Genomic DNA, 20505 nt, shown 5'->3' with positions numbered 1-20505 from the left:
AGAGTACCAATACAAGTACTTATTAAATGCCATAAAGCATAATTCATACTCTATACACAAACAAGATGCGTATGGCTATCCGTTGCCGTTCATCACCTCCACGCTGCCTCTGTGTTGACGCTATGGACCTCCAGCAGCCTTGAAGGCTCCAGTGTACTACTGCGTCTCATGTACGCAGAGAGCAGTACGTTGACCAAGAAATTGGACTTACTGTGTGCCGCCACGCGCTCCAGATCGTGCTTAATGAGTGTATCAGTCATACTCTAATCACGTTTAGCATGTAGCATTACTGGTGTGTGAGCCCTGAAATGTTTGAGCGTGTAACACGGCTCAGAGTAAAATCCTCCTGATCCACTGAGCAGCTAAATAAAGTTTCTGTTGTTGTACAAACTAGCTTTCACAACATAATTCTTACTTTTGTCGTTCTCATCAATATTAAAGAATCTCCAAGACGTTGCTGATTCACGTAGCATTCGCTGTGTTGCGTACCAGCATGCTATGCAGTATCGGATCCAGTACTAGTAAGAGTGTCGGTGTATCCCCGAGTTGGTTGTATTAACCACCATTTTTACAACATGTCATGCCAGCGACTCGCTGGCTTCCCCTGCTACTTAGCCAACAATAATCAGAGGCCTAATGCTCTGCAGTGTTAAAAACCTGAACATTCTAAACCAGTTTTTACCACAACATGCTTTAATACAGTAAATGTTCAAGTTTTGTTGTTTTCTTCTCCAATTACAGTTAAACTTTCTGGTGGCCATGTGATTATAGAATAGAGGATTTAGCACATTTACCATTTATTGAGTAACGTAGCCTTGTTTGTGAGACAGATCAACAACCATATACCTCCCCCACCCCGTTACCCCTGGCTGGGAAATGTTATTTTTCTGCTCCACCACATGCATGTCATCTGGTGCTCCCCACCCCAGATGGTCAACCAGTGATTTCTTAGCTCTATAAACAGCAGCTCTGGTTGCAGCGATTCGATCTCCGGTTTCTCCGACTCTCCATGACGCTTGGACATGCCTTGAGAGAACACGACGCCTCTTGCATGGCGGGGTGACCCGGCTGAGTGCATGCTTTTAAGCCGTAAAGAGTCGACACGCACAAAGAAACATCCTGGAGTAATGTTGTGACTCTCTTGCCACCACTAAAGGTTGTAGTGTTCCTCAAAAAGGTTTGTCTGTGTTTGTTTGAAAATGTGTTTTTGAATGCCGCTCACGTTGAAACAATTTGACAATGTGAGCGGTTCCAGGCACGTGATCACCTTCATGAATACTGTCGTGTATGGATCCATTTCCTGGGTCGCTCCTGGCATAAGTATGTCACTTCTCTGAGGATGCGGGAAGAAATGAAGTGCTGCTGCGAGCAGAATGGTGGCCAGCCGACCGTCATTACAGATAGCACTGCTGACATTTGTTAGGCGTGGCTTTTAATCTTTAGACCCCGGACAGCCAAATTAAGGACATTTCTATTTGAAATGACTGTATTTGTCTTTTAAAAACAGTCAGATTTAATCTGCTATTATATAACTTTCAAAATGGCAATGACTTGGGGGAAAAAAAAAACATTCAGTTTAATTTTATTTGTGTAACGGCAAACACAACACTGTCATCTCTTGGCACTTTTACAGAGAATAGAGAATTTTTATATCGGTGGTTTACAACTTCTACTCCCAGACCCCATTTACATGACAACGCTTGAAGTGAAACGCATCGTTGTTGCATTTTCGTTAAAATTTTTGGTTTTGAATTTACACGGCAACGTTTTGATAACCGTGTTAGTTTCCACGAAAATGGCAGAAACGCTGAAAACTATAGTGGGCCAATAGAGGGTGCTGTTGGTTGTTTTTGTAATGTAACCACACACATATGGCAAACGTTGTTGTTGTTATTGTCCATCTTCTGAGCATGTCCATAAGAAATATTAACTACGGACTTGCTGCACATGTGCAGTAGCAGCATTTCGGAAAAGTGGAAACAAGGGAAAACACAACTTTTCTGCAATGCTACTGCTGCGCATGCACACCTCGTCCATCATGGATGGTTTTTCTGCACAGTCGCAAATATATGGACAGAAATGACAATGTTTGCCTCCGGAGTGTCATGACTCACAGTCCATAGTCTCCTGGGACTTGGTAGTTTTATTGTGACAGTCACAGTAATAACAATCCAAGTTGGTGGTCTGTCCACTAGAATGTCCGTGTTCTCCCAGTGTTAATGTTTATAGCGTTTTGTTCTCTGGCGTGTCTGAATGGTTTCATTACAAAAACCAGCAGAACCCACTGGGATCTACATGAAAACATAATAATTTTCTGCATTCCTGTCGTTTCTGTGTAAACGGACATTCTTTTAAAAACTTTGCAGTACAAACGCAAAACTTTTCTGACATGAAAAAACCTAAACGATGCGTTTTCACTTGAAACGTCGAGTAAACGGCCCCAAGAAGCAAACACAACTTAACGGAAGTGACATGTTAAACTAATATTTCTGCGGTCTTCGTTGCTCGGGCAGTCTTGCCCTCGCAGCTCTACTTGCTTTGTCGTCTTCTGAACTTGAACCCGTTGTGTGGATCAATGCGATTGTGGTGTGGATGTGAAGTAACGCCGCTCTGTGCCACAGGTGGTCAGCTCGACCAACGGGGAGCTGAACGCAGACGATCCGCTGGCACCTCATTCCAACGCGCCCATCACAGCTCAGGCAGAGGTGGAAGTGGTTGACGAGGCCAAGTATGTGTCAAGCACTGAGCACGCTTCTTTCCCATGTCCATCTGTGGCTTCCTCTCTCCCCCACTGCTGCTCTCTCTCTCTCTCTCTCTCTCTCTCTCTCTCTCTCTCTCTCTCTCACCCACCCTGGTGCAGAGTTGTGACAGCACCCACCTCCAGCTGTCATCCAGACCCTCTTATCTGTCTCACTTTGTGGGCTTTTGATCTCGGTGCTGCTCCCTCCTCTCGGTTTCATTACTGGAACGACAGAATGTCACTACACATTAACTGCACTTGTACCTTTTACCCTTTGTAATATAGTAAGAGACAGCTGACAGTCCATGTGTTCTCTTAGTCACATGTATTAATATTATGGACATGATGTCACAGTATGCGTCACGTCTCTCTCTGTCCACGAGCCTTTTCAAAAAAAACAACACACACATCGGAACCACTGTTATTAGCTTTGATTTTGATCAGTTTATCTGAGATCTGCCCGCTGTGGTTCAGCTGATGGAGAGAGAAACGAGAGGAGCTCCGATGAGGCGCACTGATCTGAGACAAAATACTCCCAATATCCAGCACTGACATTTCAACATTCAACAGCTGTATTTATCCCCAAGGCAAGTCCTGTTGCAATACACATTTAAATAAATAGATCACAGGCAATCATAATATGCCGAACACTGAGAGCCAATAAATAAAATTCAGTTATAACGTTTGAAGAATGAAGGAGGAGAAGTTCAGAGATTCTCTTCACGTGACGAGGAAAAATACCTGGGAAGTATTAGACAGCTCATTATGCAAGATGGTATGTTAGAAGCATTAAAATAGTTCAACAAAGACCTAATTGTGACTGCTACACTATTGGGTCACAGTTCTGGCCTGTTAAAACAAATCCTGGTAGGATTTCTGCCTTCGTTTAGTCTTTTTGTGATTGGAGTGAAGGCAGCAGTCTACATCCTGGTGCAGGTCCATCCTGGTGCAGGTCCATCCTGGTGCAGGTCCATCAAAAGCAGATGCTTGTACGATCGCAGCAAAGACTGAGGCCCCATTTGCACAATGTTTTCAAGTGAAAACGGAAAACATTCGTAACATTTCGGATATTCGCTTACATGACAACGGTGCTCAGAGCCACTGAAACACCAACTTTTTTAAATTGGCTCCCAAAGTGGAACTTTCTGAAAATGCTCCATCATTGTATAGAGTTCTAGAACACTGCTACTGCCCACCACGGCCTGAGTGAATAGTTCTTCTGCACATGCTCTGGACCTGGTGGATTTATAGTTAAGTCACCCGTAATAGAAGAAAAGAATAGCTTTATTTTCATCATACATGGAGGTTATGACGAAAATATGAATAGCTGTCACTGGACACTGCATTGATTTAAAAAACAATAAATAATAAAAAACAGATGTACATGTAAGGCAAGACTATACTAATAATTACCAACATATGCAATACAAAGCAAGATATAAAGAGTGCAGTGTAGGAGGTAATAAGATAAGCAAATAAAAATAGAATAGGTAGAAGATTGTAAACAGCATTTAAACCATTAAAATTAAAACTGTGCCCAACTATTTAGATTCCAGTACTCTGAACAGCAATCCAACGTGTTCATCGGTCGATATGAAGTCCATGAACTCCCATTGTTAATGTTTATAACGTGTCGTTCTCGGCACCTGTGTGTGGCTTCATTACAAAACCAACAGCGCCAACTTGTGGCCTGGCATGCTACTTACATCGTTTTGGAACTTTGTCATGTAAATGGGGCTTAAACAGCTGGAAGACACAATACAGGATGAGAAAGATACATTTCTTCTCCTTTTTTTACCTTTTATGACTTAAAAAGTTCCTAATTGTTAAAATCACAAACAGCATCCGACCTAAGTTTCGACTTTTCACTGTTTTTCTCCAGATTAAGTAGAAACCAGGGCCACGATTGCTTTCTCTGCATTAAACTGCGGCTCATGTGGGTTGTTTCCCGGTCTGCAGCGGTCAGCATCTATCATAAATGATGAACCATGGAAGGTCGAGTCTTGAAGGTCAACTTGAATGCTCCTGCATCTTCAGCTGCTGCAAAAGAAAAGGCTCAGAACACACAGTACAGTGCACAGGACTGCCAAAAGGGGTGGTAGACATGTGATCATAATGATATGGCCAATCGGTGAGGCAGTAACAGTTGCTCTCTATTCACTGGAGAGAGAAAAAGGTGCTGCACATTTTCTCCACAAACTGCAGCATCACATGGAAATGACAAAGTGAAGACACCAAAGTCGAATAAAAGACCAATAAACTCGGAGGAAATGAAAACCATAAAAGCTCAATAAAACCTGAATATATGGACGCAGCAATAAAAGAGCATTAAAGCAAACTGAGTTATAGCAAAGCGGAGGGCAGATGAAATGCCGGCCTGTACAGATGTGCTTTTAACTGTCCTCTAAAACTTGACCTCTGCGATATGTTAAAGGTCAAAACTTTGCCAGGTAGTTTACACAAAAAAACGAAACAACTTTTAATATTTGCATGCTGCCATTTTTAATGAAACCGTCTTAAACTTTGATTAGAAACAATAAGATGGTTTAATCTTTGACCAGTTGTTTGTGTTCAACTTAAATGTTTTCTCACTGTAGAGCTGCTGAGCACTAAAACTAACCAAGTGATGTTGAGGGTTATTTTGCACCAATATCACTTCATTAAAATGTCATTTTTAAAGTTTAGGCTTCACATTTCAACCAGTGTCTTAATAAGTGTGATCTCTTGTAGAATAGAAACACCACCTGTTGTATTTATCTTCGCAGCTCCCTCGGAGTCACTGTACCGGCTAAACATTTAATAATTATCCAGTTTCACATAAATGAAGCGATCATCTAAACGAGGGGTGTCAAACGTACGGCCCGCGGGCCACAAGTGGCCGACCAGCGATTCCAATCAGGCCTGCAAGATCAAATTTTCCACCTGTGAGGAATTATGACATAAACTGCAATGTATTTACTTGACCACCAGGGGCGCACTTTAGTGTGTATTGTGTGTTGAGTCGGTTCAGGCGATGAGGATTACTCCACATGTGAAAATTAATTTACATTAAAAAGAAGGTATTCTGACTTCCGGCATCGATATGAACTCGCTGACTATATTTTCGAGTTCCAGCTACATGTGGACAGATGAGTTATGCTCTTGAAGACGTAAACACTTAAATCACAAGCCACTGTGATGTGTAGGTTGTAAACCACATGGTGAACTGAGGCAGGATATTGTTAAAATTCTAGTTATTCTATTCAAATTTAAATTTTCTTCTGCGTTGTAAAAGGCTGATTAATTAAATCTGATCTTCTTGATTTATTAATACCTCGTTGCACTAAAACAAAGACAGAGGCTTTGAGTTCTAGTTATTTCTATATAATAATCTCATTATTTACCCACCTGAGATCACATTGTGCTGCATGTGGAACCGGAAGTGAAGCAAGTTTGACACCCCTCATCCAAACTGTGTCGTTAGAAACTGGATTAATTCTCACAAATACTGTTTTCGTCCATATATCCTCATAATGTTCAATTTATTCTTTCACATCTGCTCATGTTAAAAAAAAAATTTTAAAAAATGAGGGGAAAATGACATCAAATTTCACCTGAAATTAAATCTCTCATACAGCCAATGATAAAAAATGTATGTAAGATAACAGATTATTGCTACGACGTGTATATAAACTATTTTTACATATTAAATGCCAGTAAAGATCCAGACTTCCTCGCAGGTATTGAGTTTTTATCTCACGTAAACCTTCTCATTGCAGCCGATAGTTTTTTGCCGCTGGTTTCGATGCTTCGTCATTTGATCTGATGACCGTCGTCCTCGTCGCTCTGACACTCGGACACGCAGGTCGATTCTGGCGTGAGATGAGAACATGAAGTCATGAATACAAATCGCTCCTCTGATGCAATCCACGTCATGTTTCACCTTCTGAGCAAACCGTTTTAAATTAATGAGCCGCGAACCGGCGGCTTCTCGTCTTCTCATTCACATGCAAACGCTCCCTTTACAGCCTGTGCATGAGGTGTTAAAACGCTGATAAAGAACAGTCTGGTGAATAAATCCGCTCCAAACCTCCAGTTTGAAAATCCATCATCAAATAGAATGTGACGCCAACAAACTGTGGTTTTCCAACCTGCGGGGCGGGGCCCCTTGAGAGAACCACCACCGATCAGTTTGAGGCCCCGAGGCCTTTTTCTGCACTGAGGTTCTAAAATTAGATTTGCACATATCAGAGAAAAAAAACTATATTAAGACATTGCTGTAATGTAAAGCAGACCTAGATTTAAAGAAAGAAAAAAGACTGGCGTACGCGCCCCGGGCATTAAAGCGGCTAAATCAAACCCCCGACGAGCCACTTTGTGAGTGCGTCAGAGCGCGTTCTTCGATCATATCGGGGCTTTAAATATAGACACGGTCAAATGTGGACTAGTTTTAAGCTCCGTTTATACAACAACATTTTCAACTGAAGTATTTAGAAATTTAAATATGACACCAAAAACAAAGTTAATTTCCCAACTGACAGCACAGAAACACTCAGATGTTTAAAGATTGTGTGTCTATAATTTAACACCTGAAACCTGATTTCAGCTCTTCACCCACGAGGCTCATTTCTGCACGAGCATAAATCCCATCCTCGTCCTCACGTCACGTCCTCATGTGGAGAAAGAGGCTGTTTAACACCTCAGGGCGTCACGCAGACGCTCTTCCAACACTTGTTTGCTCCTAATTTCTAAACTCCTGGTGGTACTGCTCTCTTTGTTGTTTTAACAGAAGTACAGATTGAATGATCGTGGAGTCTGTGGGGATCCAACATGGAGCATAAATGAGCTTTAATAAGCCAGATGAACGGGGATTATACCATCAGGAGACGGGCTGGTTTTAATTTATTGATGTATATGCAGTAATTAATCCCTAAAATACAAACAAATCTCTTTATGCGTATATAATAGGGATGCACTGATACCTGGTGGAATACTGCACGGAGTACTCGTACTTGTAACAGATCCCCTATACAACCTGGCGAGGATTATGTCACGGCACGCATCAGTTTTCAACTTTAACTTGTTCAAATGTGAAAGCTTGAGGACGAGACGCAGCGTAAAAACCATCAGATTCTACAGAGAGGCTTGTTCCAGTGGTGAGAATAATCTCATGTGTTTCTATGTTCATCATACCTCCAGGCATCACTCTGTGGTAGCAGACACTGCTATTTTATTTTCCACACAAAGAGAGTTGATGGTAAAAAAAACAAACGTGTATCTGGTGCGTTCAGTTTTATTTGATCGCTGGTTTAAAAGTAGTAACCGTAGGAGGATTAACTGCAGCTTGTTGCCTCGACCTGGTGATGCACTTAATTCTTTTCATGGTTGTTTTTTTTCACCGTTTTCCCCCAAAAATGTATTCCAAGGTTGACACTGAGTAATATTTTAAAAATATTCCTGTTAATAAAAACACAATATGAGCAGTAGAGCGTACTGCCTTTAACACAGACTTGTTGTAAATGTTGGGGGAGCTGCATCGCCCTCCTCCTCTGTGATTCCAGGAGACAGAGTCGCTGCTCTTTAACCTTCCCTCCTTTAACCTCTCCGACCTTTTCCCTCTCTGCATCCACACGTGTCCCGTCGCTGTGTCTGTGTGGCATGTTAGTGTGGCATGAGTCCAGCCCCACCATCTCGGTCTTGCTGTATTAATCTATCTTTCTTTTCTCTTTACACTCTCTCCTCTCTCTTTCTCTTTCTCCTCCTCTTCTTCTGTAGCTGCGTGAAAATGCTCAACCTGTGGTGAGTCCCTCTCTGCTCGTCCACGTCAGTCTCATGGGACAGGGAGCGGACCAGCCTAGGCTTGGCCCAGTGGAGTTGTAGATTAACCAGTCTCTCACTGGTACAGCCACGTCATACCCCCACCACCACCCCCCCCCCACCCCCCACCCCCCCCCGGAGAGCACTGCCGGCTGCTTTCACCATCAACACTCTGCCCTTTTCACCAGTGACTCATGTTACCTTAGATGCAGCAACAGTACTAAGAAATTATTCCTGCTAAGAGTGTGTAAGATTTGAGTAACGCAGCTTTTGTGCACCGGGTGGCAGTAGTGAGTCACTGTTCATCTGCAGTATCTCCCAGAGCAGGAGACACATTATAGTTCAGGGGCCACATGCAGCCCAATTTTATCGAGAGCGGTAAAATAGGGCCAATAAAAACTTTTTACATTTCAACTTTAAAGTTTTTCTCTATTGTGGCGCAGACTATATGTGAGGAAATGTCTCTAGTTTCACAAATCTGAAAATCACTACAATAAATCCAATTTCAATCATGCAAAATACCGTGAAATGTCCCAATAACAACTTCTGTAGTCGTTCCATTATTACACATGTTTTTATAAACTCACGCCGACAGCGCGGCTTTGAGGCTAATGCTAGTTTGCTAGCAGCGAGGTCGCTATGCTTCATACGGGCGACATGATAACTCCGCCGGAGTCGCAGTGTGCTATGTGCTGCTCTTCAGAAATGTGTTAAAATAAAACAATCCATCTTTTCTTTCTTTACATTTTGCTCCGCAGCCAGATCGGAGGTTTTGGTCCTCGGGACTCATGTTTGGATGTGGACGTATTTCACCTCTGAACTAAACGGCCATGATTTACTTGGTAGTAGTAGTATTATTTACAAGACGGGCCGTGGCTATTCTCTTAAAGTTGTTTTCAACTAATAAAAATATGACATAATGTACCTTTTAAAAAGCAAAGTTACATGGAGACACAAATTACAATTTAAATCTGAATCATCTAATTCCAGGAGCTGAACTATAACTGTTGTTTACCTTATTGGAGGTTTTAACTTCTGATTGCATGATGCCTCCGTCAGGTGTTACTAATGAATTAGTCTGGAAGTTCCCGGTCACTGTCCTACGTGTTGATCCACAGCTTTTATTATCGCGTGCGTGTGTGCGTGCGTGCGTGCGTGTGTGTGTGTGTGTGTTGATGACGGGGTGGCGTCGCTTCTTTTCCACTAAAGTCTGACCGCCAGAAGAACCAAGACCCCGTTTGCACCACAACAGTCCAAGTGAAAACGCATCATTGCAGGGAGGCGTCACGTTTACACGGCAACGTTTTCAAAATGATGTTTCCATGGAAACACTAAGAACGATGTAGTTAGCATGCCGGGCCACCAGTTGGTGCTGTTGGTATTATTTTGGTAATGAAACCTCACATACATGGTTCAGAGAACGATACGCTACCGACATCAACAATATGAGTACACGGACATTCATAGACGACCAAGTTAGATTATTAGTACTATAAAACCTCCAGGAGAATATTAACTGGGAGTCACGGCGCTCTGGAGGAAATGTTACTGTTATTGTCCATCTACTATTAACTATTAACTATTTACTATTAACTATTAACTACATTGGTGGCGGCGGCCATGCACAGTCGCAGTGTTTCTGCAGTCTACACCGAGACGGAGCCCAAAGCAAAGATCAAAAAGTTGCGTTCTCTCCGTTTCCATGGAAACACATTCACAGCGTTTCTTTTTTAATCGTTCCACCTTGGTAGTAGCCTTTTTCAAAAACTTGCCTTAAAGTGTCAGGGAGCAGCGTTGTCGTGGGAACGGCCTCTCCAAACTGAACCACAGTTTTAGCGTTCTCACTCGGGTCAGTGTAAACCGGGTCTCGGTTCCGCCCACCTCTGGAGGCCTTGTTGTTTCTAACTCGCTCCTCGGAGGCCCGGCGGTGTTTGTTCCCTCCCTCCGGTGTTTTTCTCTCCGCCGCCGCCGCCGCCGCCCTCGTCCTCGTGCTGACTTCACGTCCCGCCTCTGTCCGCAGGTGCTGCTGCTTCTTCAAGCGAAAACGGAAGAAGAACACGCCGAGGCACAAATGATCCCGACGCAGCTGCAGCTTGAAGCCTCGTGTGTCCGGCTCTGTCCATCGTGATTTCACAAATCAATGCAGTCCCATCGGGAGGAGGGAGGAGGGCGGCAGCGGCGGCGGCGGCGAGATCTGGACTGAATTGTTGAAATAGTTTGTCGACGTGTACAAGACGCTTTCCACAGGAGACCTTTTTGTTTTTGCTCCCCTCCTCTGTCGGGACGTTGGTCTGCTGAACCTTTTCAGTCCCGCTGTGCAGAGGAGAACCTTTGTTCTGCTCCGGGTTCTCGTCGGCCTTTTCAGAACGAGCCAAATCCTTTTGTTTGTTTTTCCTTCCATCTCCCCTCCTATGACGCTGCAGTGGTTCTGGCCCTGGTTGGGTTTGCTGACTCATGTTGACACGGAGCCTCCTCTCGGTCTCTCCTGCCGTGGAACTGAATGTAAACCCGGAGGCGGCGGCGGCGGCGGCGGCGGCGGCGTCTCCTCGGGCTCGTCTCTCTCATCCAGGCACAGCGAGCGTCAGGCTGCCGGCTGCACTTTTCATTTGGTCCTCGTCTCCTGGACCCTGGCGCTGGGACGAGGCCCGAGAGGCCCGAGAGGACCGGACGCCTCCTGCACTGCTCTCTGAGGAGGAGCTCCGCTCGCCACACACACACACACACACACACACACACACTGCTCTCGACTCTCGTGCAGTCTTTTTTTTTTTTTTTTTTTTGGCTCCTGTTGTCTTTGTGATGATGAGCGGCGACCTGACGCTTACCGACGGAGCGGAAACCCGACAAAAAAAGAAAAAGAAAAACGAAGAAAAAAAAAAAAAAGATATTTATGCTATTTATCTCTTTAGTTGCCACCAGTTTTTGTTTTTCCTACTAATTCTAAGACATACACACTGAATGTATGGACGGAGGAGTGAACGACTTCGGAGCATTTATATATTCTGTCATGTGCATGGGAAGGAAATTGCAGTTTGGGAGTTAAACCAGATGGGGGGGGGGGGGGGGGGGGGGTCGTAAACGCTTGTGATCCTGTAATAATAATAATGTTAATAATAATAATGGAGGACGACTGACGGGAGGAGCCGGTGTGACAGCCTCTGAAACGCTTCTGTCCGATGCCTTAACCCCGAGTGGCTGCCCACCCGGAGTCCAGCCAGCAGCATGGCGGCTGGGGGGAGGGGGGGGGGGGGGGTCTCTCTCGCCTGTATATTAAAAAGCCCAGAAGGTTCCCAGCTACACTCAGAGCAGTTAATGACTTCCCACTCGCACACTGAAGATGTATTCCTTTGAGAAAGCAATGCCAAATGTGAAGTTTGGTGTGATTTAATGTTTGTTCCAGATGTTGTTCTCCCTCATGTGACCCCTTCCTCCTCCTCCTCCTCCTCCTCCTCCTCCTCGGCTCCGAGCGAAGTGACCATGTCCACATCATTTAGCTTTTCATTCAGTGTCACGGAGGACCGCCTTGAAACAATATCCTCCACATGTCACCTCGCCTTTCCTCCAAACTGAGAGCGAATCACCTTTTTTTTTTATTTGTATTATTTTACATCTTACTGCTAATGTGAATTAGTTTTTTGTTTTCTTTGTTCTCCATTCCAAATAGCCATGGTTTTGTGGGGAAAGCGAGGGTGTGAACAAAAAAAAGCTCGACACCACGACTGCACTACATTTCCCCGACGAGACCCCGCCTTCTCAGCGCTGGACTCTAAACGTGCTTCTGACTTTATTTGTAGCTGCCTCTTGTGCTGGGCCGTCCCTCTAGGGTGCAGGGAATACACTTTCAGAGCTTTTCATTTCTCTCTTTAAAACCCCTTATTGTGCCATTTTACCCCTCCCCCGCCCCTGCACACACTCACGAGTCTGAGAGGCTCGGCTTCATCTTTAGAAACACAGTGTTGTAGATGTTTCAAGTTATCGATGAATCAGTATGTAAACCTGCTTGTTCTGTGTATTTACACTGTATAGCTTTTGGTTTATTCTTAACACACACACACACACACACACACACCCCTCACCTCCATGACATGTCAGTTACTCAGAGTGTGTGTGTGTGTGTGTGTGTGGGGGGGGGGTCTTAAGTTATTGTGTTTTCAAAAGTACTTGAATATGAAACTCTATGGGACCTTTAGTTTCCTTGTTTATGTTCTTGCTGGTTGTAGTTGAGGTGTGGGACCGGAGGGGAAGCTTGTCGCTCTCGCCTCTGGAGAGCCCAGAGTCTCACGAGGAGGTGCTGCTGCTTTTCCAGCTGCTTCTGTCACCCGGATTTATCACTTGGAGCAGAACTCCGCAGCCAGATGTGGCTCCGGAAACTTTATGACAATTGTTTACGTTTTTTTTTTTTTTTTTGGTTAATTTGTGCGTCACACTGATCTCCAACCTGCTCCAGCCTCAAAACGCAGGAAATGGTTAAAACTACACAAAAGAAAATACAGGAAAACGTCTGGAATCAGTCAAAATACTAATACTACTTAAACTATTCCGAGATACACAACAGCTTTACATAACTGAATTATCCAACATGCATTAAATGGAAAAAATGAGTAAAATAGGAAAGTAGGAAAAATCTTTGTGGGTCATTTTTAAACACTTTAAAGTTGATAAACATGAATTCAGTGACTTTATATTACAGACATTAGAATAAACTACAAACGTTCATTTCCCCCAATAATGGATATATAAAAAAAACTTATTTTTTTAAATTTCTCTGACGCTTAAAAAAATCTTAAACTATTTCCCGTTTTTACTTTTTTTTTTAAATCGCTCCAGAATGATCACATTAAATATATATTTGAGTTGATTTAAGTGATTAAAAGTTTTTATTTCATTTTCACATTTCTTCAGGACGTTTGTTCTTTCAGGCATCGTCGTGATCAAAGAGAAAAAGCCTCTTTGATGTTGCGACACACAAATCCAAATATATTTTCTCTGGATTAAAGAGGAGGAACTTCATCGTTTATCTTGAAAACGGCTCGTAGTTTCCCAGTTCCCACTCAACTGGAACGCAGCACCTCTCCGTGTCTGAAACCGTCCTCAAGCTTTCCTTCTGGATTCCATGAAATCTTTTCCGATTGCAGCTCCTGACCTGAGATGACCTCCAGACGCTTCGGCCTGCGGTTCCTCCAGCCTTTCACCTGTGCCAGGAAGACGTGAAGCTGAATGTTGTTCTTCCTTTCTTCTCGTTTTCTTTCCGACCATTCCACTTCGTGTCATTTGATGGGAGAAGCTCGTACCGGGAAAGTGTTGCCGAGTCTCAGTAAAAAAGTGTTTTTCTCTTTTGTTTTTGTTTGTTTTTTGCTTTTCTGGAGGAACCCTGAGTTCTTCTGGGTTCTCTGGCACTTTTTCCTCCTGGTTGCTGTACTGTAGACTTGTTGGATTTACTGTATCTTTTCCTTTGAGGGAGAGGTGTGGGGCGACTTTTACTGCAATATTGTGATGATTATTTGAAAACTGTAAATTGTACAGAGTTCACAATTGTCTTGGTTTTGTTTAGTTTTTTGGGGGGAAAATCCGTATAAAAACTTATTCTTTTGATTATTTTTCTCTGACTGTGGAAAATCACATTGTACAGCTCCGAAAGTTTATCCTCCCCTCAGCGTTGGTTTTTTTTTTTTTTTTTTTTTAATTAGAGCTATGATTAAGAGGAATCTTAAAACTGTAAATAGATATTATTGTGTTGAAAATGAATGTCACTTCAAGAAATGTATTTGAATGAGTTAGTTCAAGGGCTTCAAGAATGAAGGACCCACATTTCTTCTTTTTATGGTTTCATGTTTTTCAGTTGCAGGATGGTAAAAGGCCTTTTTCTTTTTTCTTTTTTATCTCAAATGCCTCGGTTACTTTTTTTTTTTGTTTTTGTTTTTCTATCCCCTCCTTGGATTCATATAATACAATATGTCACACATCATGAACCTTATAAGAATCACTTTTTATTCCCTCCACACCTAAAGGGAAACTCCAGTTTGCACCCTTTTTTATGTACAATAAAAAAAATCTCTCCACCTTGTGGGATGATTGTGTGACTTATTCTGGGATTAGATTTGGATTTTTGTTAAAACGGTTCAATTTAACAGGTTAATTCAAGAAAAATCATGTTAACTTTATATTTATTAGATAAAAATGAAAGATGCATCAAGATTTGGGAGACGTGCTTGATATTTTTATTGAAGTTGACTGAAATGCTTAACTTTAACTCGCTTCACTCACTGAGAGACACGAGAGGGAAGAAAGTCCAAATGGAACGACACCATCAGATAGTCACTGCACAGCGATTCCCACAGAAAGTTGTTGCTCTATATTGTCTTCCTACTGTAACTGCTGTTTGTACCCGATTCCCACCACGAGGGAGATACCAGATCCTGGGGATTGGGATTGAGAAGGGAAAAAAAAGGGAATCTCATGCAAGCACAGGTAGAACATGAAAACTCAACATAGAAACTCCTTCTGGCTGTAAGGTGAGAGCGCTGACCACTGCCGAACCGAACTCGGATAAAAAGAAATATTTGAATTTAGTCAATCATCTCCTGTCCACCGATTCTGCGTTGATATGATGTGTGGGTTAGGCGACTGTTTTTAATAACTCATTTGTTTTCTCTGCTCGTTATTCCTTGATATTGTTATTTTCATTAATGCTTGTCGATGGGTTGGATTATATATAGGCTCCTGGAGCTTCTTCCCTCTACTGCACAGTCAGGTTTTACTCCTTGTAATTTTATATATTCTTATTTAGTGCAAACAAAAGTAAGAAGTATTTTCGCATGTATTTTAATTTACTTCATTGCCATCAGCACATGCCTTGAAGATTTTATGATTTAAAAGTGAGCAGAGGTTTAGAAACAATGCTTTTCTTCATTTGCAGTTCCATCCTCCGGCCGCTGGAGGGCGCTTTCGGCTGCGGTGCTCTCTGCCGCGCCGCCGCCTGCCCCCTGTATAAACTTCCGGTTTGACCGGATGCTGGTTCTCTTCCACCGGTCCGAGCCAACATGGTGGGTACTCAGCGGAACGCTGCACTTCAGTTTCCCTCACAATCCTTCTCGATCCTCTCTCTATGTCAGTCCCCGCAGCGGGTTGAAGCATTAATCTGCACGAGCCCGACTCACAAGTGTGCAAACTGTGAGTCTCGAAGAACGATGACGGTGTTTCACGTGAAAAAAGCTTGAAAGTGTCACCGGCTAACGGAGCTAAGAGTTTTCGTCCGGACACTTGACTTTAAAGTTATTAGTTTTAAAAATATCAGGATCCATTATTTGTTTATTGCACACGGACACCGAACTTTTAACTTCTAGTTTCACTGCCGCAAACTTTTAAATCCTCAAAATCCGATATGATTAAATCACGATTAACTTTGCAACGATTTCTGTCTTGAACTTGTTTGACATCCTGTTTAAAATCTATTCAGTCAATTTTCTTTTAGTTTTCAAGTTATTTATCTAGTTTTTAGCAATAACTTTGGATTTAATTATATTAAGTGCTCCCAACGTGTCCATGTACTTTAAGTTGAAATTGTCATTCAATTTCAGAGTGGCTAAAAACTATTTAAATTGTTTGCAAGGTTGCGAATTTAGTAATAATGAATTTAAAACGTCATTCCCCCCCCCCCCCAGGTCGTAGGATCTGCTAGTTTATCCTAGTCTGACTTGTTTAAAATGCCTCGTTTACACGACATTTCAAGTGACGTCGTGTCGTTTTTGTGATTTTCGTTTCAGACGTTTCGCGTTTATACATGGAAAAAAAAATGTTTATATCGCCGGTCCTCGTGTTGTCGTTTGGTGGTTTTTATAATAAAACCACACGCATGCACACAAACAATGGCGAGTTAACGACAGTCGTATCATAAACAACACCCGGTTGGATGGTTGCTACGGTTACCGTCGACAGTACAACCACCACGACTCACATCGGCGTGACCACAGTGGAAAACAAGTCATTTGGCTGTGAACCCGGATTTTCTCCCACGTTGTAATAACGTCTTGTTTGTCGCGTGCGGACGCTGAAGGTTGTCGCCGTCGTCTCTGCAGGGTCGCGTCAGGACAAAGACCGTCAAGAAGGCCGCCAGGGTCATCATCGAGAAATACTACACGCGCCTGGGCAATGACTTCCACACCAACAAGAGGGTGTGCGAGGAGATCGCCATCATCCCCAGCAAGCCTCTCCGCAACAAGATCGCAGGGTGAGTGGGGGTGGGTGTGGGGGGGGTGGGGTGGGGGTGGGTGGTCGTGAGTGTGAGCATGAGTGTGACGCTTGTTTACTTGTTGAACTGGAGTGTGACCCGTTTGCCGTGAGCTTGACCTCCAGTCCACCTCTGATTCGTCAACATGACAGAGTGAAATATCTCGTATCGTCGGAAAATCAATGTTCCTGTCGGCAACGAGAGTGACGCTCATGTCGTTACTTTAAAGATGAATTAAGTCTTAAAGGTACAGGAGCTCACCTTAACTCTTAAAGGTACAGGAGCTCACCTTAACTCTTAAAGGTACAGGAGCTCACCTTAACTCTTAAAGGTACAGGAGCTCACCTTAACTCTTAAAGGTACAGGAGCGCACCTTAACTCTTAAAGGTACAGGAGCTCACCTTAACTCTTAAAGGTACAGGAGCTCACCTTAACTCGCCAATACACTGACATACTCTGCGTATTGTGAGATTATCTGCGATGCGGCTCCAGAGTATTTCCGGGTTTTTCCTCCTCACTGCCGGAAAGAGAAAGTCGAAGAAAAGCCGTGAGGGTTTCTGCGGGTTTGGTGACTGTCAGGTTCAACCTCTGGACATTTATTAAATCTGCAAGAAAGAACACACACCGAGTCAAGTTCTGGTCTTACTCGCGAGGAGAACGGACAGAGAGCGTTCCAGTTACAGTCTCCAACCCGCTCTGAAAACTCTCTGCGTCTCCTCTCCTTTTATTATCTCGTTCCGAGGTCACAGTGGGGAAACATAAGTCACACAGTACTTCTGCAATTCATGAGAAAGACTGTTGGTACAGTGAACGTGATAACTTTACGTAGAAGTATTCCAACAGTGACGACTGGTTCTGACGCTGTGGTCGGTGGAGACCCGGTGACCGGCTCGTGTTTTATTGGTTCTGGTTGGAGAATTTTCTTCTGATTCGGGTGTTTTTGCTGATCCTTGTTTGTCTTGTTCCGTTTTTAAAGGAACATTGGTTCTGGGACTGTTGCTTCAGGGTCTCAGATAGTTTACGTTTCTTTACCAAATGTGAATTGTTGTGAAGTTCTGTGTGTTCACGAGGTGGAAGCTTCAACAAAACCCCCCAAATATTATGAGTGAAAGATCAGAAAGAAAAGATGTTTTGGAGAACTGACAGTCTCTGAAACGTGTGTTCCGGTTCTGTTGGTGTCGGGAACTGACTAGCGAGCCACGCTCATGCTAATCTGACACCTTTGCGTTGTTTTCCCGCCGCTTCTGAGGCGATGATCAACGTAATGATTACAAAACATCTGCTTCCACTTTGTGGAAGGAAAAAGGAGTTTAATACGTCGATGCCGCTAGTTAGCAACATGCTAACTTCTCTCTGGGTGTGGAAACGTGTTCGCGGTCGTCGCCTCAACGACATCCTGATAAACGCCCGAGGCAGCCCATGAGCCATGATGCTCCCTCCACCATGCTTCAAAGCCGTTTTCAGTCACGTGCAGTTTCAGTTTCAGGACACGCGATAAGCTGTGTGTTCATCCCATAATAATCCCACCACGGTCCACTGAACCTTCTTCCAGCATCATGTTGTTTGTTTTTTTAGCTTCATGTTTTATGAGGCGGCGAGTCTCTGTCGTCCCGACGCTGTAATAAAAGATGATTGTCTCTCAGCTACGTCACACACCTGATGAAGAGGATCCAGCGCGGTCCAGTCAGAGGAATCTCCATCAAGCTGCAGGAGGAGGAGAGAGAGAGGAGGGACAACTACGTCCCCGAGGTCGGTGCTCCTCTTCCTCCTCTTCCTCCTCTTCTTCTGATGTTTCCGTCGTCCTCCGCTGACGTCTTCTTGTTGTTGTGCAGATTTCCGCTCTGGACCAGGAGCTCATCGAGGTCGACCCCGACACCAAGGAGATGCTGAAGATGCTGGTGAGTCTTGAGGACGAGCCTCATGTTTCACACCCCGGCGTTCCCTTTCACAAACTTTTCTCTTCGCAGGTTTTCACACTCGGTGCGATTCGGTAGAAAATGGTGGCGAAGTGTAACCGCAGGCTCTCGATTCTATCTGATTCTGCTCTATGTTCTAGTTCAGGTTCTGACTTGGTCCTCGGGGGTTTAAGTTTGACGCCTTGACGAATGAAATGTGGAGAGAAAGCTGCTCGTTCTACAAATTAACGATTAATGGATTGACTTTGCTGCAGCATATTGATAAAAAACGGGTCCATTAAAAGGAATTAACAGCCGTCGTGTTTCGGGGATTTAATGGTTAATAACTCTAAATATATATAAATGTTTCTGCTTCCTTCTCCCTGCAGGACTTCGGTGGTCTTTCAAACCTTCAGGTCACTCAGCCAACCGTCGGGATGAGCTTCAAAACTCCACGAGGGCTGTGAATTCTCTCTCAATAAAAGGATGAACGTGATCCAAGCCTTCCTCTTGATTTCTCCTCATCCTCAGTAGAGCATTAATTCGTCTCTGCGTTCTGCTTCAGGGTTCCTTTCTTAGAAGCCGACGCTTTAGTTCCGTCACGTCGGTTCTTCGGTTTTAGTCCTTCTAATGCAGGGGTCGGCAACCTTTAACACCGAAAGAGCCATTTGATCCGGTTTCCACGGAAAAAAGAAAACACTGGGAGCCGCAAATACTTTTTGACATCTAAAATGAATTTATTTATGAACGCATTTATTAAATAGAAAGAAAAAATATTTAAAAAAACAACAACAACTTCCCTTTCATGCTTCGGGGTTCACCCCAGCCGAACACTTGTTAGTGCTTTGACTACCCTTTTGAAGATGGGCTATCATCTTATCTAAAATGAAGATAACACTGTATGTATTGCTTTTTCTTACCTTTACACTTTGTATAAACAACTAAAGTGTGTTGCTTATGAAATCCACGAAGATAGATTCTTCAGATATTTTTCTTTTCTTACATTTCTCCATACTTGGCCTTGCTGGGGTTGAAAGTCGCGACAAATGGACGGCGTTTTGGCGGGTATACCGGCTTTCGCGAGAATGACGTTTATTTTGAGAAAAACAATAAAATATATTTATTCTAATATGTCAAGATCACAATAATCTTCCAATTTAGAACTAAAATATTAAAGAACTAACACAAATAAAATACACTTCAATTAAATACTTAGGTTTTTTTTTAGTAATTTATTTTCCCAAGCCACTCAGAGCCGCAGTATAAGGATGAACGAGCCGCGGGCGGCTCCGGAGCCGCGGGTTGCCGACCCCTGGTCTAATGTAAATAAAGTCAGTTTCTTGGGGTAGAACACCACAATCACTTAACTCCGTTTAGAGATGCAAAATGTTTTTCAATCTGTTTATTTAACTCCAATATTTTAATGTTATTTAATGTTATTTATTACTGATTCATTTAAAATCAAACCTTTTTAACAAGTGACGTTCTTCAGTCTAAACCAACTAGAGGAAGTTTCGACGAGGGGTTAACTATTTGATTCTGAAGTAGAAACTAAAGAACTTTGGCACAAGATGAAATATACTGAAGGTTTAAGGGAACGAGTGGAAACCTTAAATTTACCATTGTGTATTTTAGAAGTGTTTAAATGAAACCTCTTAATGGTCTTGTGCTTTGTCAGACTTCCTTTACATCATTTAATCACAGCCTATTCATAATTTCCATATATTAAAAATCTAGGTTTTCTACTGCCTCCATATCAAGCTGAATAAATCCCTTTTTCCTTTGAATTTTCTTTGTTTTACTAATTAAAAATCCACCAACAGGTTTCTACGGATTAGGGCCAAAAA

General features: G+C 43.1%; 2 protein-coding genes across 11 annotated transcripts in view; both read left to right on the top strand.

The window, feature by feature from the left end:
* The window catches only part of csnk1g1 (casein kinase 1, gamma 1), a 43548-nt gene extending 32167 nt beyond the window's left edge, over window positions 1–11381 (top strand). For 5 of the 10 annotated variants that reach the window (XM_080458864.1, XM_080458858.1, XM_080458865.1 and 2 more), the window contains 3 exons: window positions 2622–2728; window positions 8495–8518; window positions 10557–11381. In XM_080458864.1, the coding sequence (XP_080314990.1) occupies window positions 2622–2728; window positions 8495–8518; window positions 10557–10611 (186 nt within the window). In that variant the 3' untranslated portion in view covers window positions 10612–11381. The remainder of the gene's footprint in view (window positions 1–2621; window positions 2729–8494; window positions 8519–10556) is intronic. The other 5 variants (XM_080458866.1, XM_080458862.1, XM_080458867.1 and 2 more) reach the window with 1 other exon arrangement.
* Window positions 11382–15559: 4178 nt separating this feature from the next.
* LOC308106841 (small ribosomal subunit protein eS17-like) lies at window positions 15560–19154 on the top strand. The gene is made up of 5 exons (XM_080458828.1): window positions 15560–15579; window positions 16612–16763; window positions 18407–18512; window positions 18596–18661; window positions 19048–19154. Exons 1-5 carry the CDS (start codon window positions 15577–15579, stop codon window positions 19123–19125), a joined length of 405 nt encoding a protein of 134 aa, XP_080314954.1. The 5' UTR covers window positions 15560–15576; the 3' UTR covers window positions 19126–19154.
* Window positions 19155–20505: the final 1351 nt, after the last annotated feature.

The sequence above is a fragment of the Lipophrys pholis genome (genome assembly GCF_963383615.2).
Source record: "Lipophrys pholis genome assembly, chromosome: 2".
Lineage (NCBI taxonomy): Eukaryota > Metazoa > Chordata > Actinopteri > Blenniiformes > Blenniidae > Lipophrys > Lipophrys pholis.
Note: the sequence above shows the minus strand (reverse complement) of the source record. Positions and strands in the feature narration are given on the sequence as shown.